This window comes from Phodopus roborovskii, unplaced genomic scaffold (assembly GCF_943737965.1).
Source record: "Phodopus roborovskii unplaced genomic scaffold, PHOROB, whole genome shotgun sequence".
In the NCBI taxonomy this organism is placed as follows: domain Eukaryota; kingdom Metazoa; phylum Chordata; class Mammalia; order Rodentia; family Cricetidae; genus Phodopus; species Phodopus roborovskii.
In genome coordinates, this window is record NW_026125680.1 from 927,444 (window position 1) to 946,059 (window position 18,616).

The 18,616-nt window shown below is 43.5% G+C and overlaps 1 protein-coding gene across 6 annotated transcripts in view; it reads left to right on the top strand.

Annotated features, from left to right (window-relative positions):
- Positions 1-18,616, top strand: part of Septin6 (septin 6) — a 72,763-nt gene that overhangs the window by 9,632 nt on the left and 44,515 nt on the right. For all 6 annotated transcript variants that reach the window (XM_051178400.1, XM_051178405.1, XM_051178404.1 and 3 more), the window contains exons 2-3: positions 5,822-5,936; positions 14,748-14,943. In XM_051178400.1, coding sequence (XP_051034357.1) covers positions 5,822-5,936; positions 14,748-14,943 — 311 coding nt within the window. The remainder of the gene's footprint in view (positions 1-5,821; positions 5,937-14,747; positions 14,944-18,616) is intronic.

An 18,616-nucleotide genomic window follows, 5' to 3' on the forward strand; every position in this document is an offset into this window, starting at 1 on the left:
ATAATTTACTTTTCAGTTGTCCAGCTTAATTTAAAGAGTTTCTAGTTTTCCATTACTATAAACAATGCTATAATGTATTTTCTCACACAGAAATCTTTATACAGCTGTGTGAGGTTCCACAGAACAGATTCTAAGAGGTGGTTGTAGGGTTGTGGTAGATTAATGATTTTGGTGATTGTGGTCATGAACATTTCAGTGTTAGATGTGCTGGCCAGGTCGCCACTTCCAACTCCTCTTCTGTACACTATAGTCAAGTGAACATTCAATTAACTGCAATCAGAGTAATTAGGATCCCAATTAATTATACCACCTTAAGGAGAAGGACTAAAGAGATAAGGCATCCGAGGTGCTGTAAGAGAGAAGGAAAGACACTTCCAGGGGTTGTCCTGGGGTCAGTGAACAATTAGCCCAGTATTTTGTCTGTAATTTGCATGTACGTATTTCACTCTGAACAAGGATGATCGTGATGTAAGATTAATCAAAGCAAGACAGGTGTTCTCCAGACTGAATTTCTTAAATCAATAACTGCACAAATGTTTTTGGATGCTTTCTTAACTGCAGAGACTGAGACAAAATTTGCCTCCTTCAACCTAGTAAATAGCAAGAAAAACACATCAACCAAGTCCCCTGTCCCAAGGCTCTGGGTTCTCTAGTTAATTTAGGTAGAGCAGACACTGGGTGAAAAACACGGAAGAAATAAACACTCCAAGTCACCAGTGACATCATTAAATGCAAATCTATTGTTACTTCACTGTAATTTTTAGTACTTTATTTTTATTTTATTTGATTTTATTTTATTTTGCTTTAGATGACAGGAACCAGGTCATCTTTCACTTTTCTGAATATTTCCCTGTCATGGTAAAATCCCCTTCATTTTCCCATTGCTCATGGGTATTTCCTATATTTATTCTTTAGCTTTCCTTTCCTACCTCTCAGAAGGCACATCCAATTTGATATCTCTCACCCCTAAAATTTCTATTTTACCCTTAAATGCTGTCTGCACCTAAGACCTCATGTTGCTAACTACTTATTGACTTTCTTAGCTATCTCACTATGAAATCAAATCTTATTTTCCTCCATGCGTGTAAGGCTTTTACAAATTAAAGAGAAAAGACAAGCATTTTGAAATGAGCAAAATCATGACTACATAATTTACACACACAATCCATATACCAGTTGAAAGTTTTTAAAAATGTTTCTATCACTAATAAAATGCAAATTAAAGAATGTTATATTGATGTTACTTATGATTTATTAAAGCTTGCCTGAGGATTCAGAATGCAAAGCTAGCCACAGCCATAGAGGTCCAGAAAATAGTAACACGTACCTTTAATTCCATCAACCATACTAGCAGGCTATATAGCTAGGCAGAGGTGGCACATACCTTTAGTCCCAGGACTCAGGAGACAGAGGTAGATGGATCTCTATGTGAGTACAAGGCCACTCGTATCTACATCAGATAGAATCAGTCTAAAAGAGAATTAGAGCTCATGCCTTTAATCCCAGGCCTAGAGGGGTATATAAAAGTCAGGAACCCAGTGTCTCAGGCTACATTCTGAGATTTAGTCTTCAGCCACATTGAGGAAAGGCAGCAGTCCGAGGCTTGGAAGAGAGCTCGTGGAGGCAGGATCAACCTTTCAGTCTGAGGTAGAAGTAAGAAGCTAGTGGATGGCTGCTTTGCTTTTCTGATCTTCAGCTTGAAGCTTGAATCTGAATATCAGTCTCTGGGTCTTTTATTATTTGTGTTACAGAATGTGATACCATTTTCCAATGAATTAGTTCACAGTAGATAAAAGCCCATGACACTTGGGTACACAAACATATACAAACTAGTGAAAGAAGTACACACTAGTACTGCCCTCTGTTAAATGATGTATCAGGGTTTAAAATGTGGGACCCTTTTGAGCTAGCAAGATAGCTCAGTGGATAAGGTACTTGTTCCCAAGCCTGAAAACTTAAGTTTGACACCCAAGACCCACATAGAAGGTGATAACTGACTCTTCTAGTTTGTTTCCTGACTGCCATATGCACTATGATATGTGTGCTGCCACAAACAAACAAACAAATAGATGTAAAATAGATGGACGCTTTGGTCCAGGAAGCTTCAATTTTAGGAAATAGAGACATTTGCAACCCTCCCCCCCAAACAAAAACAAAAACCCACTTGTTGTTGTAGTTTGTTTTATGTAGACACACTTAGAGATACTAAATGTCCAGTAGTAGAAGTTCTATTAGGAATATGTGGCAGATTCCTGCATGGGTATGCTATATGGCCAATAAAAATAGTGATTTGGGGCCTGGAAAGATGGCTCAGTGGTTAAGAGCTCATACCATATTTGCAGAAGATCTGCATTTGATCCCCAACACCCATATCAGGTGGCTAACACTTGCCTGTAACTCCAGCTTCAAGGGATTCAATCCCTTCTTGGCTCTGCAGGCACCAACACTCGTGCACACATACCCCAAAACAGACACACACAAGTGCACATCTTTGAAAAGAAAACGGATCTTTAAAAAAGACACTATTCTACTGAAATTAATGATTTCAAAGCATAGCCAAACACTCAAGAAGACATCTGCACTAAGCATCAGGGTATTAAATCAGATGTGCAAAGGAAGACATAACAGTATCCCTGTTTTGTACTGAATGGCAAGAAATACATGCACATATTGCTTATCTTGGGAGAATGAGAATATGATAGATGCTTTTTATTCTCTTCCTGATGACTTCTATGTTGTCTAATAATTTCTGCTGAGTATGATGGCACAGGCCTAATCTGAGCATTTGGGAAGTAGAGGCAGAAAGATTAAAAATGTAAGTGACTTCTCTGCAATATGTTGAATTTGAGATAAGCATGGCCTACTTGAGACCCTGTCCCCAAATGAAAATTTACCAAACGCCTACCGTGTGACTGCCATTATCTCCCACAGCAGTATAAAGAACCCAAAACAGTAAAAGGAAGAGCATTGATTTTACTCTACAAGCAATGGGCTTGGGGAACTTGGGGTATTTTGAGCAGGGAGTGCCATGATCCATGCAATATTTAAAAATATTTTTTTAGATTTGCTTTATGTGTCATGGGTTTGCTGCATGCATGCATACTCTCCATGTGTGTGCCTGGGGCCTTCAGAGGTCAGAAGAAGGCAGCAGATTCTCTGGAACTGGCGCGTAGGGAACCAAGCCTCTGTAAGAACGGCAAGTGCTCCTAACTGCTGATCCATCTTTCCAGCCCCACAACAGGAGTTGTTGTAAAAGCTCATTCTATCTACAGACGCTTGACTGATTGAAAGAACAAGAAAGTAGGGGTAGGATATGCCTCCAGTGGTATTGAATTGGCGGGCTGACATCCACATACCTTGAGAAAAGAAATGCTGGTTGAAGTCAAGTGACCTGACCTGAGACTCGAAAGAGGGAAACTGTGGTTGGGAGTATAGCTTCATTGTAAAGCTTTATAGTTGAGCGTGGGGATTCCAGTTGTATGCCACCTTGCCTTATTTATATGGTGCTGGGAATTACACCTTGGGCTTCGTGTGTGCTAGGCAAGCATTCTACCCACAGAAATACCCCCTGGCCCCCATATTTGGTAATTCTTTCACAGTGAAGTAAAATTTAAAGGTAAGGCTCCCCCCCCCCAACTGCCTGCTATCTTTAGTTTGAGAATTCCTTGGACTTTGGAGCACTTGAAGTTTCAGAGTGCTGAATTTGGAGACAGGAAGAGATGATAAAATATGGCTCAGGAAACCTCAACTCTGAGTCTGTCCCAATTTTGAAGCCTGCTACGTAGGAGGCTCCCTGGAGAGAGCATATTGGCTCTTAAGTCTCTTTGCTTTGCCGAGGGCTGAGAACCAACAATGGTAAACGTCCAGCTTGTTGTTTGCTTTAAGCAGAAAAAAAAAAGAAAGGAAGGAAGGAAGGAAGGAAGGAAGGAAGGAAGGAAAGAAGGAAGAAAGGTGGGAAATAGGCAAAGGGAAGTGGAAAGGGGTGAAGTGAGTGCAGAGCAATGTGTTGAGCATCCGTCAAGGAACTCATCTTTAGGTGAGCAAGGAATGCATCAACCTGACTCAATGATGGCATATTGCAGTCTGTCGAGTGTGCTCTGCTGGAAGTTTATGTGGACAAAAGTGAGAGGGGAATGAACATACCAGATGGTAGTCACCAGCAGAAGCTCATGGAGGATCCGTGGGCACTGATGGGATGGATCAGGGAGACTCCCCCTCCCCCAACGAGGTGAGGGGGCCATCTGACTACATCAACAGCTGAGCAGCTCCTCCACCATCACATCCAATCTATTTTGGTGTGACACCCAGTCCAGCAGCAGGTCCAGTCACTGTAAGAGCTGCCTGCTGGCACAGCCTGAAATGCTGGTCCAGGCCTCCTGGCACAAACCATGACCTTTTGGGTTGGTCTTGGCATCTTGCTGGTTACGGAAAGTTTGGTGCAGCCTCACCCCACAGAATCTCTGCCTATTTCCATAGCCCATCATTCTTGTGAAGCTCGTCTTCTCCAGCTTCCATTCCCCACCCTTCTCCTGACACCCCACCCTTGGCTGTGACCATTAGTGGTTGGCATATTTCTTCAGTACATGCAGGCCCCTTTCGTCCTTCCTGTTGGTTCTTTGGAAGTTTGCCTGAGTTTGAAACTCTCCTTGTTTGTAAAACCATTAACTATAAGAAATCTTGGCTCTATGCTTTCCAGGGCTGGGAGTGGCTTGGCTGACCCCTGTGGAGTCAAGGGAACCAGGGGAAGCCTGGAGACAGACAGGTCCCTTTAAGCTACACAGAGAGCTACAAATGTTTTACTGCATGATGGGTCAGTTTGGAGTCCAAAGATAACCTTACAGTGCTGCGATAAGGTCAACTACTGTTTGGATGCCTTTCACATGTCAGACAGTACACTATATGCATAAGGTGTATTGTCCTATGTAATCTGCACATTAAGCTCTAACGCTTGGCTTTCTAATGGGAAGAAGACTAAGAACTTAAGTAACTTGTTAGAGGTTGAAATGCATAGGTTGGCCTCTGACTCAGACCTACATGGTTCAAAAATCAGTACTTTAAAAATGATTTTTACATTTGTTCAGGGTATGCGTGTGTGTGTGTGTGTGTGTACTGGTGCACCACAAGTTTGGAGGTCAGAGGGCAACTTAAGGGAATTGATTCTCTCGTTCCACCATGTGAGTCCTAGGTATCAAACTAAGGTCATTAGGCTTGGCAGCAAGCACATTTGCCCACTGAGCCGTCTTACCTGCCCAAGTCCGTGCTCTTAACCTCTCTGCTGGGCCACCTTTATAGGTCTCCAAAATGTCCTAGAGAGAAGAGTCAATGATTTCTAGGGCTTTGGAATATTTATTGAATGTGTGTACACATATTAAGTTCATTATAAGTATTAGTAAACAGATTTTATCCTCTTGTCACCTCTAAAATACATTGTATTGCCTCATATGATAGGTGTTGAAGGAAATCAAATCTCAGAGAGGTTCCCTAGCCTATAAATGATTGAGGTGAGACTTCATCCAAGTTTGGAACATCCAGTGCCAACCTGGATAAGCTGCCCACATACTTTGTTCTGTGTAGAACTACAACGGTATTTATTACTGAACCTATTGGATACCTGTACCCAAGCACCCATGATGTCCAAGCTGATGGGCCATTTTGTTTTGAAGTGTGTGTGTTGTGGGATGGCCGAGGGAAGAGATGATACGTTGGGTCCATGTGGTTGTTACTTCCTGGCACAGGATAGAGTGTATGTGGATGGAGTATGAAGATCCAAATGGCTTTTAAGCACATTGTCATTTCTCTCCTCCCTCCCTTTTCAAATTAGGGCGAAGGTTGCCGAACTGTCCCCCTGGCTGGACATGTGGGGTTTGACAGCTTGCCTGACCAGCTGGTGAATAAGTCAGTCAGCCAGGGCTTCTGCTTCAACATCCTGTGCGTGGGTGAGTATTTCCATGGCAGGAAATTCTATTACAGGATATAGATCCTTAATGGCGAGATGTGGCTTTGCAGGTAATTAGGTTAAATAATGTGTCATTCTCATCTAGTTGCAGGCTTGTCCTCTCCTTCTTCTCTTATCCCTTTGTTTATTTTTGTAAGCATCCAGCTGCAATTACTTTTTTTTTCTCTGTCCAGACCAGAATCTGGGGCCATACCTCGGGGGAAAACAGAGCTTTGTGAGATTCAGTGGAAAATTTTGTTAAAGGGGGCTGGCTGGCTTGATGACTACTGTCAGGTTCTTTTTGACTGCAGACGATGAGAACCAGGGCAGAATTGGGAGGGAGGTGGTAGCTGAGGAAATAAAGCTGCCTGCCTTCCAGTTGTGGGTAGTTGGCTGGGTCTCTGTGGTTTGTCTGGGCTTGGTACAGTTGGAGCTTAAGTGTAGGAAATCACACAGCTGTGTACAAAGATCTTCTATTCCCCTACCTGTATCTTTGCCTGGGCTTTATTTTGTTATGTTTTAAGACAGAGTCTCATTATGTTGCCGAGGCTGGCATGGGACTCACTAGGCCTCCCAGGCGAGCCTCTAACTCTCGGTCTTCCTACCTTAGCCTCCCATGTGTTGGGGCTATGGTCCCACACCACCACACCTACATGGGGAGGCACTGTTGTAGTCCACGTGGCATGCTAATCATAGCACAAGGGCAGTTGAATAGTGTTTCTGAAGTGAGTGAATACGTTGAGTCCACAGGAGGCACTTGCTATACTTCTCAACAGTTTCTCACATCAGCTGTTCTGGCTCCCAGTCTGCAAAGTGAGGCTTGGAAGTAGTATCCTTATCCACACAGAGAGGGTAATTGAGGAGGACAAAGGACTTACTTGAGGCAACATGGAAAAACTGGCAGGGCCAAAACCAGGGATACAAGCCAGCCTGACCTCTTGTTCCTCCCACTGCTCTAAGTACCAGCCACATCCCCAGAGACCATGAAAGTATTTTGGAAACCATTGAGTGCCATCAAACAAACACGAGAGACAATAGTACCTTGTTATTCTTTACGAGTGTGTTTTGAAACCTTAAAAATCCCCAATTTACAAACACAGTAGTAGCATATAATTTTCACCCCACAGTGCAAGAAAAGTATACCTGCATATTTGCAGTGACCCCCTTCTGAACCTTAATGGTTGCATAAATACCATAATAAAGCCAATTTTCACACTGGCTGGAACACTTACACACTTCTGGTAATTTTCCTTTTCTTATTTTTGTATAGAGTATATGGGGAACTCATTCGCATCATAGATTTAAACCACTACTGAATTATGTACTTTACTGTTTGATGTATTGAAAATTTCTTTTTCTGCTGGGTGTGGTGGTTTAGGAGGCTGAGTTAGGAGAACTGTGAATTTTCATCTAACCTTGGATGCATGATGAAACCTTCTCTCAAATAAATAAATAAATAAATAAATAAATAAATAAATAAATAAATAGAATGTCCTTCAAATTTCTTTGAAGTCATTCATCTTCTTAGGATTTTTTTTTTCCTTCTCCTTCTCCAGTCCTCTTTACCAGGTCACTTTCTGTAAGGAATTCGCTGTAAGGACAAATAGAGCAGTAAGGTCACTTCTAAATATGGGTGACAGGCAGCCATCTAGGCTCACTCATCAGCAAAAGTGACTCATTCCCATGTATCAGCTTTGGAGCCCATGAGACAAAAATATGTGCTTTGTGGAATTATACTTCAGAGGCCTTAGAGTCTGCATAAAGGTTGCCAAGTCTTTGAGTGCTGAAAGTCTAACTCGCAGTCATGTTTAGGTGTTAATTAGGACAGGGATAGAAAATAAATGCAAGACAGGGTAATCAACCTCAAGAACAAATGGCATCACGTCTAATATTGGCACTACCAAACTTCTGTTTAGCTACCAAGATCAATCTTTGGCTAATGGCCAACTTATTTCACACAATATTTGAAGACTGAAATACTCCAGTGCACACACATACCAGATTCCCTTGGCATTCCTCCCAGAGTGCCTTATGACCCTGTACTGAAGTTGAGATTAAAGCAAGATGACAAACCCACTGTAAGCAACCTTTCAACCTAGAGCAGTAGACTGCACTGGTAAGGCCCTGTGAGTCCAAACGGCACTCTGATAACAAAGTGTGGGGAAATTGCTCATATGAATCTTGACTCCTCAGAGTCCCCAGGATGAAGCAGTCAAGATCAAGACAAGGTGAGTGGGATAGCCAACTCATGCTCCCACCAGGGTATTAATCTCTAAATCGATTCAGCATACACCTGATGTCACGAAGTTGCTGATGGGCCTGGAGCAGACTCTCACAGAAGAGAAGGGGGGAAGAACATAGGACCCTTTTATGCCCAAGGAGTCCTGTATCTTTTCTTTCGCCCTCTACTTGTCAAGTTTGAGGAAATGTCTCTCCTCTTACAATCCATAGATAGGACCAGTAGATAACCCAACCCCTGTACTGGATCAAAAGCTACCTTCAATGCGTGCATCCCACTCTCTTGTGTTCATAACTTTGCCATGGCCAGAGAACCCTTAATTTGCATCAAGGTCACAAGTGGCTCTGAGACTGCCATCTCAGGCCAGCTATAGTGCTGGGAATTGTCACTGACTTGGCAGAGTCCACAATGAGGTTACTGAAGGTGATCTTTGCTCCTGCAGGAATTTTAGTGACTGTGTTCTTATGTCTTGTACCTGTGTAAGGCTGTCAAATTTACCTCCTTGGCAACCGTTATAACATGGTTCTGTTTGGCCATCGAAATTGTTTAACTGAAGTATTTTTAGTGTCGATTTATGACCATGCTAGGCTTGAGAGCTAGCTGGAGAGCTAGGATAGTTCTTTTTTTTTTTTTTCACATTATTATTTATCTTGTTGTTGGCCTGCTGATCTTATGCCCACACCCAGAAGAGTAAGTATTGTACATTTATGTGTGCCTATGTGCATGTGTGCTTGTTAAGATTGAGAAAAGAGGGAACTTTTATGAATCCAGAGCCTAAATTATAGTGCAATAAATTGACTGTACCGATAATTTCCATCCATAATTATTATTACAAAGATGTAATATTATTACAAAGATGTAAGCATGTATGACCCCTGTCTGATAGATTCTCTAAAATTAACAGTAGTTACCAAGTGAGGGGAGATCCCCTTATCCCCATCCCATCAAAAAACATATCCCAATCCCTTAGCTTTGGAAATTTTGAGTATCCCATGATTGTAAATATCCACATAGGAGACCTTAAAAGAAAAACATGAGCCAACAATCCCAATGTTTTTCGGCCTGGTGCTTTGTACTTCTGGGAAAGAGCCCCAAAGAGACTTGTGCATCCAAATGTGCTAGCAGCACTAATGGCCATGAGGAACACAAAGGCTCATAATGATAATATTTACTTTGAAGCTGCTCAGGATTCCAGGCTCAACTGGGCTCTGTTGAACTTGGAAAACACTCAGGACAAGCAGGATTGAGGCTTTACTGCAGGACGTGTGTAAAGGGCAGCTAGAAATCTATGAAGGTCAGGGGCTAACATTCCCATCCCTCTATCTCTGGGAAAGACACTTGTTAGCCATAAGCGGCCACAGTGGTTGGTCACTGGCCAACAAGGCACCATGGGAGAACATGGCCCATGATTTATGGCATCTACTGAGTTCCAGGGTGTCATTACTTCTATCACATCTGATTTTTCAGCTACCAATGTCACAGAACACTGATTTGGGACAAGGTACAGGAAGCTGCATGTGCTGGCTGAAACACACTAGTCTGCCAGGCCCCAGCAAGAACAGGAAAGAGGAAAGACAAGGTTACATAGCCAGGCATGACCTTGTCACTCTCCATAGACTCCCATGGCCAACTGTAGTTCCTGGAGTGTTTCCTTTTGGACACCTCCCTGTTGAACTCAGCAGCATTTTCTCTTGGCTTATTCCACCATTTACAGCTGAGTGAGACTTCTCTCCGTGTGAACTGTGGCTATCTCGCTCTTTGCTGTATTTTTCAGCCCCTATAATTGTGTCTGGCTATTATCAGAGGCTTTGTAACTACTTGTTGAGTGACTAAATGAACCAATATGCCACGCTTGTGGGCCTCAGTAGAGAGTATTGGTTCAAAGCATAGGCTACAGAAGTAGCCTGCCTTGATGAAAATCCTGGCTCTGCCATTTATTAGTTTGTGACCTTGGACTGTCATTTCAGTGTATAGAGGAGGAAAACTGGATTCAGAGAGGAGGAGGATTTGCAAATTCATGAAGCTAGTGGGTGGGTAACTTGTTTAATCTAACTAGAAATTAAGGGTAAATTGTATTGTGTAGGGGCTGACTGGGTTGTAGTTCAGGGATAGAGTTCTTTTGTTGCTTGTGTGTTTGTTTGAGACAGGGTCTCATTTTTTAGCCTAGGCTGGCTTGGCATTCACACGCATCTGCCTTCCTCTGCCTCCAGATGCCAGCCAGGGGTAGAGCTCTTGTTTAAGCTGATGGAGTTGAGGCCGTGGGCTCCATTCTCAGCACCAAAAGTAAAAACATCGTAGTGTCTACCTTATACACTTGCTCTAAGGAACAAACAAAATTTGTGGAAAGTGAGAGTGTGGCTCAGTAGTTGAGAGCTTGCCTTGCAAGTGTGAGGCCCTCCGTTCCACTCCCAGCACTCCAACAAGGAATAGAAAATATGTATTTATTCACAGCAATCCCAGCACAGAACACAGAAATGTGCTACTATAAGAAAATACTATTGGTATTTCTTGTGTGCCTTGAAGTCCCAGCACCTGGGAGGCTGAGGCAGGAGACTTATGAGTTCAAGACCTCATCTCAAAACCAAGCCAACATCCCTGCCCCAGAAAAAAAAAAAAACCCACCCGCTATTGTTATTTTAATCTTCCCCCTTTATAGGATAAAGGACTAGAATCCAGACTGGGTACAGGGCTGAGATTTGATTTTGTCACATGGCAAAATAGTAGTAGCTTTCTTTCTTTCCTTTTTTTTTTTTTTTTTTTTTTTTTTTGAGACAGGGTTTCTCCATGTAGTCCTGGAACTCACTCTGGAACTACGCTGGGTTCATACTCACAGAGATCCTTCTGCCTCTATCTCTGGAATGCTAGGATCAAAGGTGTGCACCACCACTGCCTGACAAATTTAAATTGTTTCTAAAAGAGATTTACTTATTTTATGTGTATGGATGTTTGCCGGTGTGTACATATGCATACTGCATGTGTGCCTGGTGGCTGCAGAGGCCAGAAGACAGTGTTAGTTCCCCTGGAACTGGAGTTACAGGCAGCTGTGAGCTGCCATGTGGATACTAGAAACTAAACCCAAGTCTTCTGCAAGAGCAGCTAGTGCTCTTAATCACTGAGCCATCTCTCCAGCTCCGTTATTTTTTTAAAAATCATTGTTTCCAGTGCAATGTCAACAATAAGCAAAGTGAGAAGTAGGACAGGAGTTCAAAGACATGAGAAACCCTGCTCTCCATTGTGACACTCTCTGGGAGGGCGGGGGAGAAGGGGAGGGAAATCGAGCCCTTGGGACTCGTTGAGTTTCCTGCTGGAAGCCAGTTGCCAAGTTCCTACCTTCTTGCTGAGGCATGGTGGAATCTGCTGACCTGATCCCAGCTAGGCCACGTGTCATATCCCCATGCACATTTACTATTGGACCCAAGGCAGCTACAGGAGGAGATGCATTGTAGTCTCAGGCTATTGAGAGAGGGTGTCCCTCCAGCTCCAGGTCCCCCATGAGAGCAGAAGCATTCAGGGATCTTTGGAGGAGCTGGCCACCTTTTTTTTTTTTTTTGACTCCTTCCAATGCCTGCATTTATTGCAATTCCCTAGACATGACAAGTTCTTCTCTTCCAGCCCTTCATTCTTTAACATCTAGTTGCCACAGCCACAGCCCTTTTGTTGCTGGCAGGCATCTGGGTGGTCAGTTTCCTTGCTGTTCCTCCTTGCTGCTTGCCCTACCCTATCCAGCCTCCATTTCTCCAGCTGTGCAAACAGGGTGGGTCTCTGGCTCTGTAGCTCTGTTCCTGAGACCTTGTAAGGGAGGCTTTCTCCAGGCAAGGATACAGAGGAGTATCCAAGAAATCTTAGGATGTGGAGTAAGGGATCCCACTCTGGAGGCTCTGGAGACTGGAGCGCATCATTGTCTAGGAGTAGCAGGGCCATCAGTATTGAGCTCAAGGACAAAGAGGATGAAGTTGAGGATGTACATGGAAAATCCATTAGACATACAAAATCTGGTTGAAATGTACCTGAAATATGGATGTCCACAGGGAAGTTGACTTGGAGCATCCTTGCATTCCCACCTCAGAGATTCTGTCCTGTTGTCCTTTGGTGGGATAATGGGTGCTGAATTCTGATGCATGCAAAGACCTCACTGCACCATATTTTCTTGGGGCCCAAATACTTTCTTTAGGGGAGGACAAAAAAGGGGGGCGTCTTCTTAGACAACCATCGTCCCTGATGGATATAGCAGACCCTGGCTGGAAACACAATCTCTATACCCTGCCAGTCCACCTCATTGTTGGTAGTGGTCTTTTTGGGGCTGCAATCGGAGCCAGCTGAGCGTTCCCAAGTCTGTACCTGAGTGGGGGATTATGGATGAAGGAAAGGCTAGCTATAGACAATAAAGAAAGAGAGAGACAGAATAAAGGTCAGGAGGGCAAATCAGTCAATACTGAAACGCCATGAGTTTATTTTTCACACTCTTATATACTTTAACCAAAAAGGGGAACACAGTATCATGTATATGGAACGAACAGACTTTAATTCCTCACTTCCACACCTTAGCTCTAACCTCTTGTTCCCTAGCCTTGAGGTCAGGAATAGCCATACCTCAGATTCAACTTCTCCTCCCTTAGCCTTGACAGTCGGGAGTAGCCACACCTCAGATTCAGGTCTGTTATTTAGACTAAGACGGCTGAAGCATCCTTCTGTAGCCACACCTTTGGCCTTTAGGTCTTGTGACTTGCTGACAGCCTTGAACTCTCTGCCCTTGTGCCAACATGGAGTGCAGCCATCTTTATGGGCACCCACAATGCCTGAGTAAGAAATAGGGCCGGGGACCTTGGGAACCAGGATAAATTGAATCTTCTTTTCTCTCTGTGTACATAGAAAGCTCTCATCATAGGTAAAATTTTTGTAGATCATTATTTAGGATAAAGGAGCTTGGAAGATGCAAAGCTACACACAGTGGGAAGGTAGGGAGAGCGGGAACATTTTTGACTTCCCATCATGCAGTTCTACGCACTGCCGTGCAAATGTGTACTGTCGTTCTCCAAGGGGAGATCTGCTTGGCCAGGAATTACCCAGAGTAAACCTAATCTCAACCATGAGGGTAAGTCAAAGGTCACAGAATCTCTTCTGGGTTGGGAAGGGATAGGAAGAAGAGGGATGATGCTTGTAAAAATCAGTGTGGTCTGAGACTTTCAAAGAATGGTCCAGGGTCATTTACTTGTCTGTCTGTTTTTTTGTTTGTTTGAGACAGGGTCTCTCTACATGGCCCCTGCTGTCTTTGAACTTACTATGCAGGCCCGAATGACTCTGAAGTAAGATTCACCTGTCTGTGCCTCCCAAGTGCTGGGATTAAGGACATATACAAAGACCAGGCTGGTCTCAAACTCGATATGTGACACATTGATCTTATCCTTCCTATCTGCCTCCATCTCCTAAGTGCCAGGGTTATAGATGTGTGTCACCTTGCTCAGTCTCTTCAATGCTGCAGATCAAACAGGGCTTCCGTTATGCTACGCTATACTCTACTCACTGAGCTACATCTTCAGCTTAGCTACTCACTTGTATTCCTAGGCTTTCTGATTCACTCGGAGTGGGATGAGGAGCCAAATCCAATCTGAAGCCATAGAGATTCTAAGGGGTTTTAGTGGCTAACCCAGCTGTGGCTTCAAACAGACTCCTGCCTAACTCCATGCCCCCAGCTTCTCTCCAATGTGTGATTGTGATTGTCACTCTCCAGAGACTCCTTGCTTCCAGACAGTGCTTTGGTACCCCTTGTTCTCCCACAAATAATCTCCTCAACCATTAGCAGTCCAGCATAACCCTTCTCCCATTCATCACCCAAGTGTGAAATTCTAGTGGTTGTATTTATTAGAAGCATACAGTTGACATGTTAGTTAAGCAAACAAATGCCTGCTTTGTTTGAAAGTGAAGAAGAATTTGTGGCTTAAGTTCATTCCTCAGTAGATTAAAAAAATGGTCTCACTGAAAGGTCATCTAGGCTGGGAGAAGCCAAGGCTAGATACCATCTCCCCACTGGGAGACAAAGCTGTGACATCTGTGGAATTGAGCACTGTTTAGGCCTGACAGAACCTGAGGCAGGGCATGAGAGGAAAGGGTATTTATTTGACACTTGGTACTTATTTACACAGTCTACTTCAAAAATACAGAAAAACTAAAGGCAAGTGAGAACTACATATGAGTGTACCACTCATAGGTAAGCATTAATACGAATATATTTCTTTACAGTCTATTTCTAGGGATAATTATACCCCTCTATCTGTTCACATGTCGTTTGTTTCTCTGCCTCTAATAGCATCATATGCTCAAGGTAAAGCTTCAAATAACAGAAAAGCACTATGAAGGCTGAAATGGAAATTAGGCTATTTCTCTGGGATTATGAGCTGTATGCTGGTGGCCCATGTCTGCTTTCCTTTTTCATATAATTGATGCTGTACATACTATGTACCTGTGCATGACTTTTTACTTTGTGCTCTCGTATATACACTTCTCCCTTCACACACATATGTGAAATGTGATTTGTAATGGCTACATAGTCACGGTGTGGTATCTTTTGCTTTTCAGGGGAGACAGGTTTGGGCAAGTCCACCCTCATGGATACCCTGTTCAACACCAAGTTCGAGGGGGAACCAGCCACCCACACACAGCCAGGCGTTCAGCTCCGATCTAATACCTATGACCTCCAGGAAAGCAACGTGGGGCTGAAGCTCACGATTGTGAGCACTGTGGGCTTTGGGGACCAGATCAACAAGGAGGACAGGTAAGGAAAGCAGTGGGGTGGGAAGGTGAGTGGAGGAACCACTGAAAGGCGCTTACCATGGGAGTCTGGGAGACAGCACAGAATCTGGGTCTCAGCCAGTCCCACTAGAATGGTGTGGGCAGGCAGCTTGTAAGCATGGCATCATTTCAGGTCCCCTGTCCAGAACAACTGTGCCACTCTATATCCTTTGCCAAAAGGAGGGTGCCTTTCTAATAGACGTGGCTGGAGCCTTGATTCTGTTCAGCCTTGTGCCAGGCTCTTTTACACTTTAACAATCTAAAAGGTAATGGCTTAATCTCTGCTCGAGCCATTCATAGGAAAGGCCTGTCTTAAGCAAATAAGTTCCATAGAGAGGAGTATGTTCTGTGAAGGACAGAGGACGAAGAGGTGAAGGACAGATTGCAATGAGACCACAAAGAGAACACTCAGTTCTATGCAGGGAAGTCAGAGGGGCTTTCCCAGAAACCTCAGGATCTCAATGAAGTCAGCAAGTAGAGGGGAAGACTGTGAAGAAGGACCAAGAAAGTCTAAGCAGAGAGGAAGGAGGAGAGCCATGAGAAGCTGTAGGGCTTTCGGGATGCATGTGAGGGGTGAATGAGGCTCTGAGATGAGGATGTGATAAAGGCTGAGGTTGGGGAGGAGAAGCTTGCATGGCACTGACAGAAAGGGTCACTCAACATTTCTTTAAAGAAGTCTTCATATGTATGTGTTCGTGTATGCAAGTGCAGGTGCCTATGCCATAGCATATGTTCCATGGTGTAGAGGTCAGAGGAAACCTCTTAGTTGTTGGTTGTCATCTTCAGTCTTGTTTGGGAGGGTTTTGTTGTTTTGTTTTTCATCTTGTTCTTTTTTTTCTTTCTGTTCTGTGCATAAGACAGACTAGCTGGCCAGAAAGTTGGTTCTATCTCAGCCTCCAGTCCCATCGTAAAACCTCTTGGATTATGGATGTGTGTTGCTTTCTGCAGCTTTACATGTGTTCTGATGCTCTAAACTCAGATCCTCGTGTTTTTGTGTCAAGTGCTTTATTCACTGAGCCTTCTTCCCAGCCCTTTATTTTTTAAGATTGATGTGTATGGATGCATGTGGTATGTTCATACGAATACAGATACCTACCTGTAAAGGCCACAGGAAGGCACCAGATTCTCAGGAGCTGGAGTTGCAGGCTTTTGAGAGCAGCCCAATGTGGGTACTGGGAAACAAACTTGGGTTCTTTGGAAGAGGAGGGCAAGCTCTTTATTGCTGAGCCATAGCCATCTGGATTTGGTGTTTTTGATTTTTGTTTTTTGTTGTTTGTTTTCAAAGTAAGGTCTCACTACGTATCTTTGGCTGGCCTGGAGCTCTGTAGGTAAACCAGGCTGGCCTTGGGCTCACAGAAATCCATCTGCTTCTGTCTCCTAGAACTAAAAGTATACCTAGCTTACACTTGTATTTTTGTTTTGTTTTGTTTCATTTGTTGGTTTTGGTTTTTTGAGACATTGATTCTCTATGTAATAGTCCTGGCTATCTCGGAACTCACTCTGTAGACCAGGCTGGCCTTGAACTGACTGAGAGCCACCTGCCTCTGCCTCCTGAGTGCTGAGATTAAAGGCGTGCACCACCACCACCTGACTTTGTTTTGTTGTTGTTATTGTTGTTTTGTATTATTTTGGTTTTTGTTTTGTTTGAAATGGGGTCTTGCTGTGTATCCCTGACTGTCCTGGAACTTTCTCTGTAGCCCAGGTTGTCCTCATCTACTGTAGCTCCTCGGCTAATGGAGGGCCCTCATGAACCCTTTTCCCTTCTGTACTGGAATGTTGTTGACTGGCTTGATCTTGTGCAGATACCTGTAGCTGATTTGGACTTATGTTGTATCCAGAAGACAGCATTTCCCAGCAACCCTCTCCATACTCCAGCTCTTCCATTCTTCCATCTCTTCTTTGATGTTCCCTGAACCATTGTTGATGGCTGATACCCAAGTCCCATTATAGGGTGGAACACTCACAGCCACTTTAGCACTCGGAGCAGTTATGGGTCTCTGTCTTAACACTGCCCACTGCAGGAAGAACCTGCCTGAGCAAGGGGGAGAGCAGCACTGATCTATGGACATAAGCATAAATAGTTAGAAGGTTCAATAATATGTCCATTCAGCAAAAGAACAGCAGTAGGTTCTCCACCCCCCCCCCCATGACTTATTGCTATCCCAGGCACATGCTTTGACCAAGCATACAGCAACAGGCATGAATTATGGATCAGCCTAAAATCAAATCATAAAGTAGTTAGTTGCGCTGTAACGGTTATGCCATGGCTGAAGTGGACACCTCTTGCCTGGCAGATCAGTACTGTGGGCTCTAGCCATGGGTAAGATCATTGGTGTCTTTTCTTCCCCAGTGGCCTATGCCACACCTCGTAGTCCTATGGCAGCTTGTCAGGAGAAGTGTTCAGGTCAGTTCCCCATTGATTTCTCTGTATATGGCAAAGTAATGTGTTTTCTTTAGCATCCAGGTCTTAATATCTACTTATGACAAGCAGCCAAGAACATTGCTAATAGCCTCTGGGGCCTGTGAGACCAATAACTCAGAGGGAGGTATATCATGCCTGGAACTGAGGTTTTGTCTTATAACCCATGTCTTTAGGAGCAGCATTGTCCACCCATATAGCACAGCTTTGTTCAAACACTTTAAAATTGGTTTCATTTGTGTGTGTGTGTGTGTGTGTGTGTGTGTGCGCGCGCGCGCGCACGAGTGCACACACACGCATAGCATGTATATGCATGCGAGTACTGGTCCAGGCAGAGGCCAGAAGAGATCATTGGATCCTTTGGAACTGAAGTTACATGTACTTGTGAACATTTTAGAGTGGGTGCTGGGAACTGAACATGTGTCCTTTATGAGAGCAGTAAGTGCTTTTAACTGCTGAGCCATCTCTCTAGCCTATAACTAGTTTTTTAAAAATGAATTTTAATTTATTTTTGTTTTACATATATGAATTTTTTTCTTGCTTGTATGCATGTGCACCTGTTCACGTAATGTCTTTGAAGCCTGAAGAGGCTGTTGAATTCTCCTGGAACTGGAGTTACAGGTGGTTGTGAATTGCCACATGGATGCTAGAGCCAAACCAATGTTCTTAACCACTAAACTATCTCTGAAGCCCTGAATTCTATTTGAAATTAGCTTACAAACTAGTAGCTTTCCATAAAGCTTTTCCATACATCCTTAGTTTGATTTCCCCATGCTCTCTTCTCCCTCCTTTCCCCAATCTTTCTACCATTTCCCTGTTAAACGGTTAACCCCTGGTACACATGTATTTTCTTGAGAACTAAAACCAATTATGTTTTCTGTATGAAATTTTAAAAAGAAGACACTCTTTTTAAAGTAATTACATTTGCATACTAATTATTTATTGTGTGTCTTCATGCACATTCGCACCTTGTACTTGTAGCATAGCATACATGTGGAGATCAGAGGACTACTTTGGGGAGTCAACTCTGTTCTTCTACCATGTGAGACCCTAAGCTGGAACTCATGTCATCAGACTCTATAGCCAAGTGCCTTAATCTGCTGCATCCTCTCACTGGCCCAACCATTCTTTTTTATGCTTATTATGTTTATCTTGTTTGTTGAGCACCACATAGACCCTACTCCCTGTCAATTGAGAATCACACTCAGCTGTAATGTTTCAGGACGTCTTCATTGAA